The following is a 14,165-nucleotide window of genomic DNA, read 5'->3' as shown; positions in this document are numbered from 1 at the left end:
GCGTTACTCCCGGAGTATCGCTGAGCAGGAGCGTTACTCCTGGAGTAGTGATGTAGTGATAGAATAGTTGGTGTTTCTTCCCATCAGTGACCATACCCCACTGAGCTAACTGTGTTGGTTGTTCTGACCCTTTGCTGGCACTAGGTTATTGGCACTTTGTGGTTCATGGCAGGAAACACTCCTATCGACTTTACACCAAGTTACTGAATGAGGCCACACGCTGGACCAGTGCCATTCAGAACGTCATCGACAGCAAAGTTCCCATAGAAACTCCAACCCAGCAGCTGATTCGTGACATCAAGGTAAGGAGAGCCAATGGACACTATAAACATGGAAAACAGGAGCAGGAGTAGGCCATTTGGCCCTTTGATTCTGCTTGACCATTCAATACGATCATGGCTAACCATCCAACTCGATCTCCTGTTCCTGCTTTCTCCACATACTCTTTGATCCCATTAACCCCTAGAACTGTATCTAACTCTTTCATGAAAACATTCAACATTTTGGCCTCAACTACTTTCTGTGGCAGAGAATTCCGCAGGCTCCCCACTCTCTGGTGAAGACATTTCTCCTTATCTCAGTCCTAAATGGCCAGCCCCGTATCCTGGCTCTGGTCAACTTCCTTCCTGATCCTGTTAGAGTTTTATAGGTTTCTCCGAGATCTCCCCTCATTCTTCTAAAGTGAATATAGTCCTAACTGATCCAGTCTGTCTCCACATGTAAGTCCCACCATCCCAGGAATCAGTCTGGTAAACATTCATTGCACACCCTCCATCACCAGGACATCCTTCCACAGTACAGGAGATCAAAATTGCATACAATATTCCAGGTGTGATCTCACCAATGCCCCGTATAATTGCAGCATAACATCACTCCTCCTATACTCAAATCCTGTTGTGCATCAGTGCGTGTGTCTGTCTGTCTCTCTGTCAGTCTGTAGCCATGTGTGTTCATTTCCACGCTATGCTTGTTCAAGTTCACATTCTAGTCTGCGTTCGCCCTGTCTAATGGTCAGGTCCAGCTTGGTTTTGGGTGGTCAGTTTTATGTAGGCAAGACTTCCTCATTATTGTGTGTTCAACTTGGGGTATAGTTAGGTTTATTGAAATGGTTGAGATTTTGGGAAGTGATGATGCCAGCATGTTTTATGCTGCTATCCAGTTTTGATATTGATCTGAGAATCTATTTACTTTTACTTTTCAGGAGAACAGTGTGAATGTGGAGATTGTGGAGCAGATTTACAAAAGGAACCCAATCCTACGTTATACCCAACACTCCCTGCACTCACCTCTTTTACCATTGCTCTACGGAGACATCGACGCCAGCTGTGAGTATCTGCTTGACATCTCCTTTAGACTTTGAATAAATCTGACAGGAAACGGTAATTGTGGAGATAGTGAATGTATTTGTGCAAACACAGAAAGAGGCATCATGCCTGTGCCAGGTCTCTGAAAGATTGATCAGTCTAGTCCTGAAAAGCCTGAAAATTTCTTCCTTTCAATTTTTCTAATTCCTCCCCATTTCCTTTTCTTCATCTCCCTCAGGCTTAAGAGTGGGGTCAGTAATTCTGCTAAAAATAGTTTCAGTGTTGCTGATAGTGACTTTACATCACACTCAATCCCCTCCCTTCCAGATTTCACACTGAATGTGAGCGATTTCTACTGCTCATAGAACATAGAATATAGAACAGTACAGCACAGTACAGGCTCTTGAGCCCACAGTGTTGTGCCGACCTATTATCCTACTAAGATCAATCTACCCTGCATACCCTACATTTTACTGTCCTCCATTTGCCTATCCAAGAGTCACTTAAAAGTCTCTAAAGTATCTGACTCCACTGCCACTGCCGACAGCGCATTCCACATGCACCAACCACTCTCTGTGTGAAGAACCTACCTCTGACATCTCCCCTATACCTTCCTCCAATCACCTTAAAATTATACTCCCTCGTTATAGTCATTTCCACCCTGGGAAAAAGTCTCTGACTATCCACTCTATCTATGCCTCTCATCATCTTGTACACCTCTATCGAGTTACCTCTCATCCTTCTTCGTTCCAATGAAAAAAGCCCTAGCTCGCTCAACCTTTCCTCATAAGACCTGCCCTCCAGTCCAGGCAGCATCCTGATAAATCTCCTCTGCACCCTCTCTAAAGCTTCCACATCCTTCCTGTAATGAGGTGACCAGAACTGAACACAATATTCCAAGTGTGGTCTAACCAGGGTTTTATAGAGCTGCAGCATAACCTCATGGCTGTTAAACTCAATTCCCCTGCCAATGAAAGCCAACACACTGTACACCTTCTTTACAACCCTATCAACTTGGGTCGCAACTTTGAGGGATCTATGGACGTGGACCCCGAGATCCCTCTGTTCCTCCATGCTGCCAAGAATCCTGCCATGAGCCCTGTATTCTGCATTCAAATTTGACCTTCCAAAATGAATCATTTCACACTTTTCCAGGTTGAATTCCACCTGCCACTTCTTTGCCCAGCTCTGCATCCTGTTAATGTCCTGTTGCAACCTACAACAGCCCTCCACGCTATCCACACCTCCGCCAACCTTCGTGTCATCGGCAAACTTACTAACCCACCCTTCCACTTCCTCATCCAAGTTATTTATAAAGATCACGAAGAGCAGAGGTCCCAGAACAGATCCCTGCGCAACACCACTGGTCACCGAGCTCCAGGCTGAATACTTTCCATCTACTACCACCCTCTGTCTTCTATTGGACAGCCAGTTTTGTATCCAGACAGCCAAATTTCCCTGAATCCCATGTCTCCTTACTTTCTGAATGAACCTACCATGTTGATAGAATCCCTACAGTGTGGAAACAGGTCCACTGCTCTCCCTTCATCGGTGTGTTTTGTCACATCCTTAAGGTGTTCAATAAGGCTTGTGAGGCATGACCTGCCCCTCACAAAGCCATGCTGACTATATCTAATCAAAAATTTGATTGAGATTGTCAAAATCATGAGCAGGCTGGATAGAGTAGATAGGGAGAGGCTGTTCCCTCCATTGAAATGATTGAGAATCACGGGGATAAATTTAAAGTGCTTTATAAAAGAAGCAAATGCAAGGCGAGGACAGTCCTTTTTCACACAGTCAGAGGGGATCAAAATCACTGTCTGGGAATGTAGTGGAGGCAGATTCAATTGAGGCATTAAAGAGGGAATTAGATGATTATTTAAATAGAAACGTGGAAGGTTTTGGGGAGAAGCAGGAGAATGCACAAAATTAGAATTCTCAAAGAATTGTGCAGAAATGGTGGGCTGGATGGCCTCCTCACTGTAATGATTTTGTGATTCTATGAACTCTGACTCCATCATCTATTAATAAGCTCATCCTTGAAGTAATTTAAAGACTAAACCTCCACGACCTTCTGGGAACAGAATTTCACACCCTAATGACCCTCTGTCCCTTAGTTCTCATCTGCCCACAGACAGAAACATCTTCTGGAAACCTACCCTGTCCAGTCACCTTGTGATCTGATATTTGTCAATAAGATCATCTCTCATTCTTCTAAACCCCAATGATTATAGGTCCAACCCCCTTCAATCTTTCTTCATAAGATAACCTCCCAATCCAGGTCTGGATTAATCCTTGGAGGAGGAAGCTGCACAAATATCCCCATGCTCAATGATGGAAGAGCCCAGCACATCAGTGCAAAAGATAAGGCTGAAGCATTTGCAGCAATCTTCAGCCAGAAGTGCCGAGTGGATGATCCATCTCGGCCTCCTCCAGTGGTCCCCAGCATTACAGATACCAGTGTTCAGGTAATTCGATTCATTCCACGTGATATCAAGAAACAGTTGGAGACACTGGATACTGCAAAGGCTATGGGCCCTGACAACATTCCGACAATAGAACTGAAGACTTGTGCTCCAGACCTTGCCGCTCCCCTAGCCAAGCTGTTCCAGTACAGTTCCAACACTGGTATCTACCCGACAATGTGGAAAATTGCCCAGGTATGTCCTGTACACAAAAAGCAGGACAAATCCAACCCGGCTAATTACCGCCCCATCAGTCTCCTCTCGATCATCAGTAAAGTGATGGAAGGTGTCATCAACAGTGCTATCAAACAGCACCTGCTCAGAAATAACCTGCTCAGCGATGCCCAGTTTGGGTTCCGCCAGGGCCACTTAGCTCCTGATCTCATTACAGCCTTGGTTCAAACATGGAGAAAAGAGCTGAATTCCAGAGGTGAGGTGAGAGTGACAGCCCTTGATATCAAGGCTGCATTTGACTGACTGTGGCATCAAGGAGCCCTAGCAAAACTGGAATCAATGGGTATCAGGGGACAAACACTCCGGTGGTTGGAGTCATACCTGACACATAGGAAGATGGTCATGGTTGTTAAAGGTCAATCATCTCAGCTCCAGGACATCTCTGCAGGAGTTCCTCAGGGTAGTGTCCTAGGCCCAATCACCTTCAGCTGCTTCATCAATGACCTTCCGTCCATCATAAGGTCAGAAGTGGGGATATTTGCTGATGATTGCACAATGTTCAGCACCATTTGCAACTCCTCAGGTACTAAAGCAGACCATGTTTAAATGTGGCAAAATCAAGATGATATTCAGGCTTGGGCTGATTGGTGGCAAGTGACATTCACGCCACACAAATGCCAGGCTATGATCATCACTAATAAGAGACAATTTGACCACTGCCCAATGCCTTTCAATGGTGTTACCATCATCATATCCCCCACTGTCAACATCCTTGAGGTTACCATTGACCAAAAATTCAGCTGGACTCACCACATAAACAGTGGCTACAAGAGCAGGTCAGAGGTGAAGAATATTACGCTGATTAAATCACCTCCTGCCTCCCCAAACCTGTCCACCATCTACAAGGCACAAGTCAGGAGTGTGATGGAATACTCCCCACTTGCCTGGATGGGTGCAGCCCCAACAACACTCAAGAAGCTTGACACCATCCAGGTCAAAGCAGCCGCTTGATTGGCACCACATCCACAAGCATCCCACTCCCTCCATCACCGACGCTCAGTAGCAGCAGTGTGTACTATCTACAAGATGCACTGCAGAAATTCACCAAAGAACCTCAGACAGCACCTTCCAAACCCACACTGAAAACAGCAAATGCTGGAGATCACAGCGAGTCAGGCAGCATCCATGGAGAAAGACCATGCTAACGTTTCGAGCCTAGATGATTCTTCATTAGAGCTTCAGCTGATCAGAGTAATCTAGACTTGAAACATGAGCTTGCTCTGTTTCGATGGATGCTTTCTGACCTGCTGTGATCTCCAACATTTATTGTTTACAGTACAGATTCCAACACCTGTAATAATTTACTCCTTTTAAACCCATGGCTACTTCTATCTAGAAGGGCAAGGGCAACAGATAGATGGGAAAACCATCCCCTGAAAATTCCCCTCCAAGGTACTCCTCATCCTGATTTGGAAATATTTCACCATTCCTTAAGTGTCGCTGGATCAAAATCCTGGAATTCCCTCCCAAATGGCATTGTGTGTCTACCTATGGCAGGTGACCACCCTGTTCTCAGGGGCAATTAGGGATGGGCAATAAATGCTGGGCCTGGCCTGTGACACCCACGTCCGACAAGTGAATAAAATATTGTCCATTCTCTATGAGCTAACCAATCCTTTGTCCATTATAAGACGTTAACTTAGCACCATGAGCTGTTATTTTGTACATTAAGTTTTGATGTGGCTCCTTGATTTTAAGGACAGGATTTTGGGAAATAATTTATTTGAGTAGTTGAATGTGTTGTAGACTCCAGACCAACCTCTCACCTTCCTGTCTCCCCTGTCACATCTCCCCTATCTAACCACCCCCACCTCTCACTGGCTCTAGTGCAAAAGGAGAAAGGATACACAAATCTACAGGACGAGGCTGTCAGGATCTTCCATTCTCTGCAGGAACTCGAGGCTATCTCTGATCCCATTCCAATCATCCAGGGAATCCTGCAAACCTGCCAGGACCTCAAATCGCTGCGGGATGAGGTTTACTGTCAGCTCATCAAACAAACCAACCACATGCCTCACCCAAACGGCACCGGGAGCCTGCACCACTGCCGGCTGCTCAGCTGCATGAGCTGCACCTTTCTGCCTAGCCGCACCATCCTTCGCTACCTCAAGTTCCACCTGAAGAGGTTTGTTTCACAGCTAACACCTCCCCCTCCAAAGTCCTCATCCAGAAACTCTCCCCCCATTCTCCTCCCTAACCCCCTCCCCATTCTCCATACCCCTTTCCCTCCCCCACCATTTTCCTCACCACCCTCCATCCATCTCCCCCTGCTCCTTCCCCCACATTACTCACTGCCTGTCTACCCCTACATCCCACCCTGACCACTTCCATATCCCTCCCCAACCCTCACTTCCCTAACTGAATGCACAGTTGGCTTGATGGTATTAGGCAGAGAGTGAGAGTCTAACAATGTTTGTCATACTGGAGACCAGTGATTAGTGATGTCCCGTGGTCAGTGTTGGGCCCGTTGCCGTTTGTTATCTATGATTTGGATGAGAATGTACAAGGTATGATTAGTGAGTTTGCGGATGACACTAAAATAGGCGGTATCATGGACAGTGAGGAATGTTATCAGAAATTGCAGCAGGATTTTGATCAGCTGGGGAAGTGGGCCAAGAAATGGCAAATGGAGTTTAATATAGATAAGCGTGAGGTGTGCATTTTGGAAAGTCAAATCCAGGCAGGAGTTTCATGGTGAATGGTAGGGCCTTATGGAGTGTAGTGGAACAGAGCGACCTTGGAGTTCAGATGCACGGTTCTCTGAAAGTGGAGTCACAGGTAGACAGGGCAATGAAGAAGGCTTTTGGCACATTGGCCTTCAGCAGTCAGGGCACTGAGTACAGAAGTTGGGAAGTTATGTTGCAGTTGTACAGGATGTTGGTGAGGCTGCACTTGGAGTATTGTGTTCACTTTTGGTCGCCTTGCTATTGGAATGATATTATTAAACTGGAAAGAGGGCAGAAAAAATTTACAAGGATGTTGCCAGAACTCAAGGGATTGAGTATTAGGGAGAGGTTGGGCAAGCTAGGACTTTTTCCTTCAGAGCGTAGGAAACTGAAGGGGGACCTTACAGAAGTGTATAAGATCATGAGAGGCATGGATAGGGTGAATGCACTCAGCATTTTTCCAAGGGTTGAGGAATCAAGGACTAGAGGGCATCAGTTTAAGGTAAGGGGGAAAGAATACATGGGAACCTGAGGGGCAATATTTTTTACATAGAGGGTGGTACGCATATGGAATAAGCTGCCAGCAGAAGTGGTTGAGGCGGGTACATTTAAAAGGTGTTTGGATGAATATGTGGGTAGGAAAGGTTTAGAAGGATATGGGCCAAGCACAGGAAAATGGGGTTAGCATGGATGGACATTTTGGTCAGCATGGATCAGTTTGGGCCGAAGGGCCTGTCTCTGTGCTGTAGGACTCTATGACTCTGTGTCTCTATTTACCAGGGAGGGTAATACACCTTGTCTTCAAACTGCTTCAATTGCACCTAAAGCTGTATCCCTGGGAAATCTCCAGAGCAATGTCACTGGACCAGTGTCTCTAGTGTGTGTCGCTGGGGCAGCATCTCTGGAGTGTGTTGTTGGGGCAGTATCTCTGGGGCAGTGTGTGGCTGGGGCAGTATCTCTGGGGCAGTGTGTGGCTGGGGCAGTGTGTGGCTGGGGCAGTATCTCTGGGGCAGTGTGTGGATGGGGCAGTGTGTTGTTGGGGCAGTATCTCTGGGGCAGTGTGTTGTTGGGGCAGTATCTCTGGGGCAGTGTGTTGTTGGGGCAGTATCTCTGGGGCAGTGTGTGGCTGGGGCAGTGTGTTGTTGGGGCAGTATCTCTGGGGCAGTATGTGGCTGGGGCAGTATCTCTGGGGCAGTGCCCCCTGCCCTGGCACTTTGAGGTTTGTTTCTCTCTCTCTGCACTATCTGTTTTCTGAGTGGATAGCTGTGTACTGCCTGAGTCCAATTGTGTTTTCCCACAGGGTTAGAGAGCAGTTCCCAGGAACAGAGATTGAGAAATACGCCCACTTTATTAATGAGTCTCTGAAGAAAACCAAAGTGCGGGAGTTTGTGCCATCACAGGAAGAGATTCAGGCATTGATAGGCCGGCAGGAGATGGTGACGACTGTTTACTGTCATGGTGGGGGAGCCTGTAAAATCACCATCAACTCGCACACAACAGCAGGAGAGGTGAGTCACCATCAACTCACACCCAACAGCCATATAGCCAGCAGCTCAGCCACTCCCCTCTGCCTGAAAACGGTCTCTATCCCTTTATTCCCCGTCTGTTCATGTGTCTCTCAAAATGCCTCTTAAACTTTGCTTCGTATCTGCTCCTACCACCTCTCCTGGTTCCAGTCATCTACCACCCTCAGTGTAAATAAAAACTTGCCTTGCTCATCTCCTTTAAACTTTCCCCCCCTCACATTAAACCCATGCCCCTAATATTTGACATTCCCACCCAGGGAAAGAGACACCAACTATTCACCCTATCCATGCTTCTCATAAATTTATACACTTCTTTCAAGTCAACACTCAGCCTTTGACTCTCAAGCAAAATCCAAGTTTGTCCAATTTCTGCTTACAGTAAATTCACTCCAATCCAGGCAACAACCTGGTAAACCTCTTTTGCACGCTTCCTATAGTGTGGTGACCAGAACTCTGCACAATACTCTAAATGTGACCTAACTAAAGCTTTATATGGCTGCAACATGAGTTTCCAACTTTTATACTCAGTGCTCTGAGTGATGAAAGTAAACATGCTGGATGCTTTCTTTACTACCTCATCCACTTGTGTTGCCACTTCCAGGGAACTATTGACTTGCACTTGCCGTACCCCTCAATAATAAGTATACCATTTTGGTTACTGTTGTGGGTACGACCTACCAGGGGAAGGCCATAGCAGACAGGTCTCTGGCACTGAGCCTGGCCCTGTGGCACAGAAGGGAAGGGGGGAGAATAGGAGAGCAATTGTAGTGGGGGATTCAATAGTAAGAGGCACAGACAGGCAGTTCTGTGGACGCGAACGAGATGAAAGGATGGTATGTTGCCTCCCGGGTGCCAGGGTCCGTGACGTCTCAGATCGTGTCTTCAAGATCCTTAAAGGGGAGGGTGAGCAACCAGCAGTCATGGTAAACATCGGTACCAATGACATAGGTAGAAAGAGGACTGAGAATGTGAAAAACAAGTACAGGGAGTTAGGTTGGAAGCTGAAGTCCAGGACAAGCAGGGTAGTTATCTCTGGATTACTACCAGTGCCACTTGATAACGAGGTAAGAAATAGGGGGAGAGTGCAGCTAAACACGTGGCTACAGGGCTGGTGTAGGAGGGAGGGCTTCCATGATGTGGATAATTGGAGCACATTCTGGGGAAGGTGGGACCTGTACAGTAAGGATGGGTTGCACCTGAACCGGAAGGGCACAAATATCCTGGAAGGGAGGTTTGCTAGAGCTGTACGGGATGGTTCAGATTAGTTTGGCAGGGGGTGGGGAACCGGATTTATAATTCAGAGGATGAGGTATTCGGCCTTCCGACAGACACAACAGGGAGTGAGGTGGTTTATAAAGAAATGCGGTCGATGGGGCGTAATTGTGGACACAGAGATGGTTTGAGGTGTGTATACTTCAATGCTAGAAGTATCAGAAATAAAGCAGATGAACTTAGAGCATGGGTCGGTACTTGGAACTATGATGTTGGGGCCATTACAGAAACTTGGGTAACTCAGGGAGAGGAATGGTTGTTCCGGGATTTAGATGCTTTAAAAGAAATAGGGAGGGTGGTAAAAGAGGCGGGGGAGTGGCATTGCTAGTCAGGGCTAGTATAGCAGCTACTGAAAGGCAGTTCGAGAATGATATGTGTACAGAGTCAGATTGGGTTGAGGTCAGGAGCAAGAAAGGAGCAGTCACTTTGTTGGGGGTTTTATACAGACCCCCTAATAGCTGCAGAGAAGTGGAGGAGCGGATTGGGAGGCAGATACTGGAAAGGTGCAGAAGTCACAGAGTTGTAGTCATGGGTGACTTCAACTTTCCAAATATTGATTGGAAACTTTTTAGTTGTAATAGTTTAGATGGAGCGTATTTTGCCCAGTGTGTTCAGGAAGGATTCCTGACACAGTATGTAGATAGACCAACACGAGGAGAGGCCACTTTGGATTTGGTGCTTGGCAATGAACCGGGCCAAGTGTTAGACCTGTTGGTCGGAGAGCATTTTGGGTAGCGATCATAACTCTGTTACTTTTACAATAGCCATGGAAAAGGATAGGTACATACAGCAGGGTGAGGTTTATAATTGGGTGAAAGGTAATTATAATTCTGTTAGGCAAGAACTGGGTAACATAAAATGGGAACGGATGCTGTCAGGGAAGAGCACTATAGAAATGTGGAGATTGTTTAAGGAATGCATACTGTGTGTGCTCGATATGTTTGTCCCTAGCAGGCAGGGAAGATGCGGATGAGTGAGGGAGCCTTGGTTCTCAAGAGAGGTCGAACGACTGGTTAAGAGGAAGAAGGATGCTTATGCAAGGTTTAGGAAACAAGGAACGGAAAAGGCTCTAGAGGGATACAAGTTATCCAGGAAGGAGCTGAAGAAAGGGCTTAGGAGAACTATAAGGGGGCATGAGAAAACTTTGGCAGATAGGATCAAGGAAAACTCCAAGGCTTTTTACATACACGTGAGGAATGAGAGAATGACCAGAGAAAGGGTAGGGCCGATCAAGGATTGTAAAGGGAATTGGTGCACGGAGCCTAAAGAGATAGGAGAGGTCCTTAATGAATACTTTTCTTCAGCATTCACAACTAAGAGGGACCTAGTTGTGGAGGAGAACAGTGTGAAACAGGCTGTTAGGCTAGAGGAGGTGGATGTCAATAAGGAAGATTTATTAGGAATTTTGAGGAAGTTGAAAATAGGGAAGTCCCCCGGGCCTGATGAGATTTATCCAAGGATTCTATGTGAAGCGAGGGAAGAGATCGCAGGGCCTTTGGCGATGATCTTTTCGATCTCACTGTCCACGGGTATAGTACCGGAAGATTAGAGAGAGGCAAACGTCATTCCCCTGTTCAAAGAAGGAAATAGGGATAACCCCGGAAATGACAGGCCAGTCAGTCTTACGTCAGTGGTGGGCAAATTATTGGAAAGGGCTCTGAGAGATACGATTTATGATCACTTGGAAAGGCACAGTTTGATTCGTGATAGTCAGCACGGATTTGTGAGGGGTAGATCATGCCTCACAAACCTTATTGAATTTTTTTGAAGAGGTGACCAAACACGTGGATGAAGGTAGAGCAGTGGATGTTGTATACATGGATTTAAGTAAGGCGTTTGATAAGGTTCCCCATGGTAGGCTCATGCAGAAGGTAAGGAGGCATGGGATAGGGGGAAATGTGGCAGATTGGATTCAGAATTGGCTGACCCTTAGAAGACAAAGGGTGGTAGTGGGCGGAAAATATTCACCATGGTGCTCAGTTACGAGTGGTGTACCACAAGGATCTGTTCTGGGTCCTCTTCTATTTGTGATTTTTGTAAATGATTTGGATGTAGGAGTGGAAGGGTGGATTCGTAAGTTCACGGATGATATGAAGGTGGGTCGAGTTGTGGATAGTGGGGAGGGCTGTTCTAGGTTACAAAAGGACATTGATAGGGTGCAGAGCTGGGCTGAGAAGTGGCAGGTGGAGTTTAACCCTGAAAAGTGTGAGGTGATTCATTTTGGAAGGACAAACTTGAAAGCAAAATACAGGGTTAACGGAAAGATTCTTGGCAATGTGGAGGAGCAGTGGGATCTTGGGGTTCATGTTCACAGTTCCCTGAGAGCTGCCACCGAGGTGGATAGAGTTGTTAAGAAGGCGTATGGTATGTTAGCTTTCATTAATAGAGGGATTGAGTTCAAGAGCCGTGAAGTTATGCTCCAGCTATACAAAAGCCTGGTTCGGCCACATCTGGAGTATTGTGTTCTAAGGAAGGGTCACCGGACCCAAAACTCTGTTAACTCTGTTTCTCCTTCACAGATGCTGCCAGACCTGCTGAGCTTTTCCAGCAACTTTGTTTTTGTTTCTGGAGTATTGTGTCCAGTTCTGATCACTTCATTACAGGAAAGATGTGGAAGTGTCGGAAAAGGTGCAGAGGAGATTTACCAGGATGTTGCCTGGAATGGAGGGAAGGTCTTACGAGGAAAGGTTGAGAGAGCTTGGGCTTTTCTCTTTAGAGTGACGAAGGATGAGAAGTGACTTGATGGAGGTGTACAAAATGATCAGAGGTATAGATAGAGTGGACAGCCAGAGACTTTTTCCCAGGGTGGAGGTAGCTATTACGAGGGGGCATAGTTTTAAAGTGAGTGGAGGTAGATATAGGGGAGATAACAGAGGTAGGTTCTTTACTCAGAGAGTGGTAGGGGTGCAAATGCATTGCCGGAGAGGGTAGTGGAGTCGGCCTCATTAGGGGCATTTAAGCAGCTTTTAGATACGCATATGGATGATAGTATAAGGTAGGGGTGGAGGTTAGATAGAACTTAGGTTTAGGGTAAAAGTTCGGCACAACATCGTAGGCCAAAGGGCCTGTACTGTGCTGTACTGTTCTATGTTCTATGTTTTATGTTCTATGCACCCCAGGATCCCGTAGTATATAAACGCTCCGAAGCGTCCTGCAATTTCCTGTATACGTTCCTCTTTCATTTGACCTCCCAAAATGAATCACCTCACACTTGTCTGGATTAAACTCCATCTGCTACTTCTCTCCAGCCAACTTTCAACTGATCCATATCCTACTGTATCCTTTGACAACCTCCCTCACTATCTAAAACTCCACCAATTTTCAAGTCATCTGCAAACCTTGTAATCATGCCACTGACATTTTCATCCACATCAGTTATATAAATTACAAACAACAGAGGGCCCAGAACCTTCTCGTACTCCTCTGGAAGTGACTGCTACTCTCTTGATACTCCAGTTTAGGGCAGACATTATTTTCTGATCCTCCCTCTCAGGATGGGTGATATTCATTGATCCTCCCTCTTGGCGGTGGAGGAAGGTTATTCAGGGTGGGGTGATGGCTGTGACTATGAGTTTCTCCTTTCTGCTGGTTTCTAGGTTGTTGAGAAGTTGATCCGGGGCCTGGCGATGGAGGACAGCAGGAATATGTTCGCTCTCTTTGAACACAATGAAGACGGTGACAAGGCAATTGAGAGCCGGGTCATTGTGGCTGATATTTTGGCGAAATTCGAGAGGTAAGATCCTGTCACTCATGGTCTGCCTCCTGCATCCCTGTTGGGTTCTGAATCGGGAAATATCTGCTGATGTCTGCTAGGGCAGAGACAGTGGGCGAGGGTCAGCTTGGTGCTGGGGACAATTGGTATGAGGCAGGACTGGAGAATGGGAGAAGGGCTCAGTACTTGTGGTGCTGGCGGTGATGAGGGTTAGTCAGGGGGAGAGGGTGATCGAACTTTATTTTCTTTCTTGGGATGTTGATGTCATGGGCTAGGCCAGCATTTGTTGCCCGTTCCTAATTGCCCTTGAACAAAGTGTCTTGCGCAGCCATTTCAGAGGGCAAAGTCAGAAGTCACATGACACCAGGTTAGTATCTGATAGATTTGTTTGAAATCACAAGCTTTCGAAGTGCCGCTGCTTGGTCAGGTCAGTTCACTTGTGATTTCAAATAAACTGGTTGGACTATAACCTGGAGTCATGTGACTGCTGGCTTTATCCACCCCAGTCCAACACCAGCACCCCCACATCATTTCAGAGGATGATCAACCACATTACTGTGGTAATAAAAACTGACTGAGGGAGAAACTCAACAGGACTGGCAGCATTCAGAGAGAGAACCGGTATGGCTCCTCTTCAAATTTGCTGTGGGTCTGGAGTCACATGTAGGCTAAACTGGGTAAGGATGTCCTTTCTCAAGGACACGAATGTGAATTTTGCAACAATCTTATTCTTTCTGGTCGCCATCACTGAAATGTACTTTTAAATTCTACCCAGTTGCTGCGGTAGGATTTAAATCGTGTCCTCAAATCATTGACCTGGGGCTTGGATCATTAGTCTATAACATTACCATTATATCCATGTCTCTCCTGACCGGGTGAGGGTGATAGCGGTGGCACTGTGCCCTGCTCTGTCCTCCTGTGTAACAGTCTCGTGCCTTATGCTCTGTGCCCTGTGTGCTCCTGTGTAACAGTCTCGAGCCCTGTGC

General features: G+C 46.5%; 1 protein-coding gene across 1 annotated transcript in view; it reads left to right on the top strand.

The window, feature by feature from the left end:
• The window catches only part of LOC109918935 (unconventional myosin-X), a 160,185-nt gene that overhangs the window by 129,270 nt on the left and 16,750 nt on the right, over positions 1-14,165 (top strand). The window contains exons 28-32 of the mRNA XM_048599294.1: positions 145-302; positions 1,202-1,325; positions 5,831-6,128; positions 7,970-8,177; positions 13,064-13,200. Coding sequence (XP_048455251.1) covers positions 145-302; positions 1,202-1,325; positions 5,831-6,128; positions 7,970-8,177; positions 13,064-13,200 — 925 coding nt within the window. The remainder of the gene's footprint in view (positions 1-144; positions 303-1,201; positions 1,326-5,830; positions 6,129-7,969; positions 8,178-13,063; positions 13,201-14,165) is intronic.

This window comes from Rhincodon typus, chromosome 7 (assembly GCF_021869965.1).
Source record: "Rhincodon typus isolate 14 chromosome 7, sRhiTyp1.1, whole genome shotgun sequence".
Taxonomy (NCBI): Eukaryota; Metazoa; Chordata; class Chondrichthyes; order Orectolobiformes; family Rhincodontidae; genus Rhincodon; species Rhincodon typus.
Note: the sequence above shows the minus strand (reverse complement) of the source record. Positions and strands in the feature narration are given on the sequence as shown.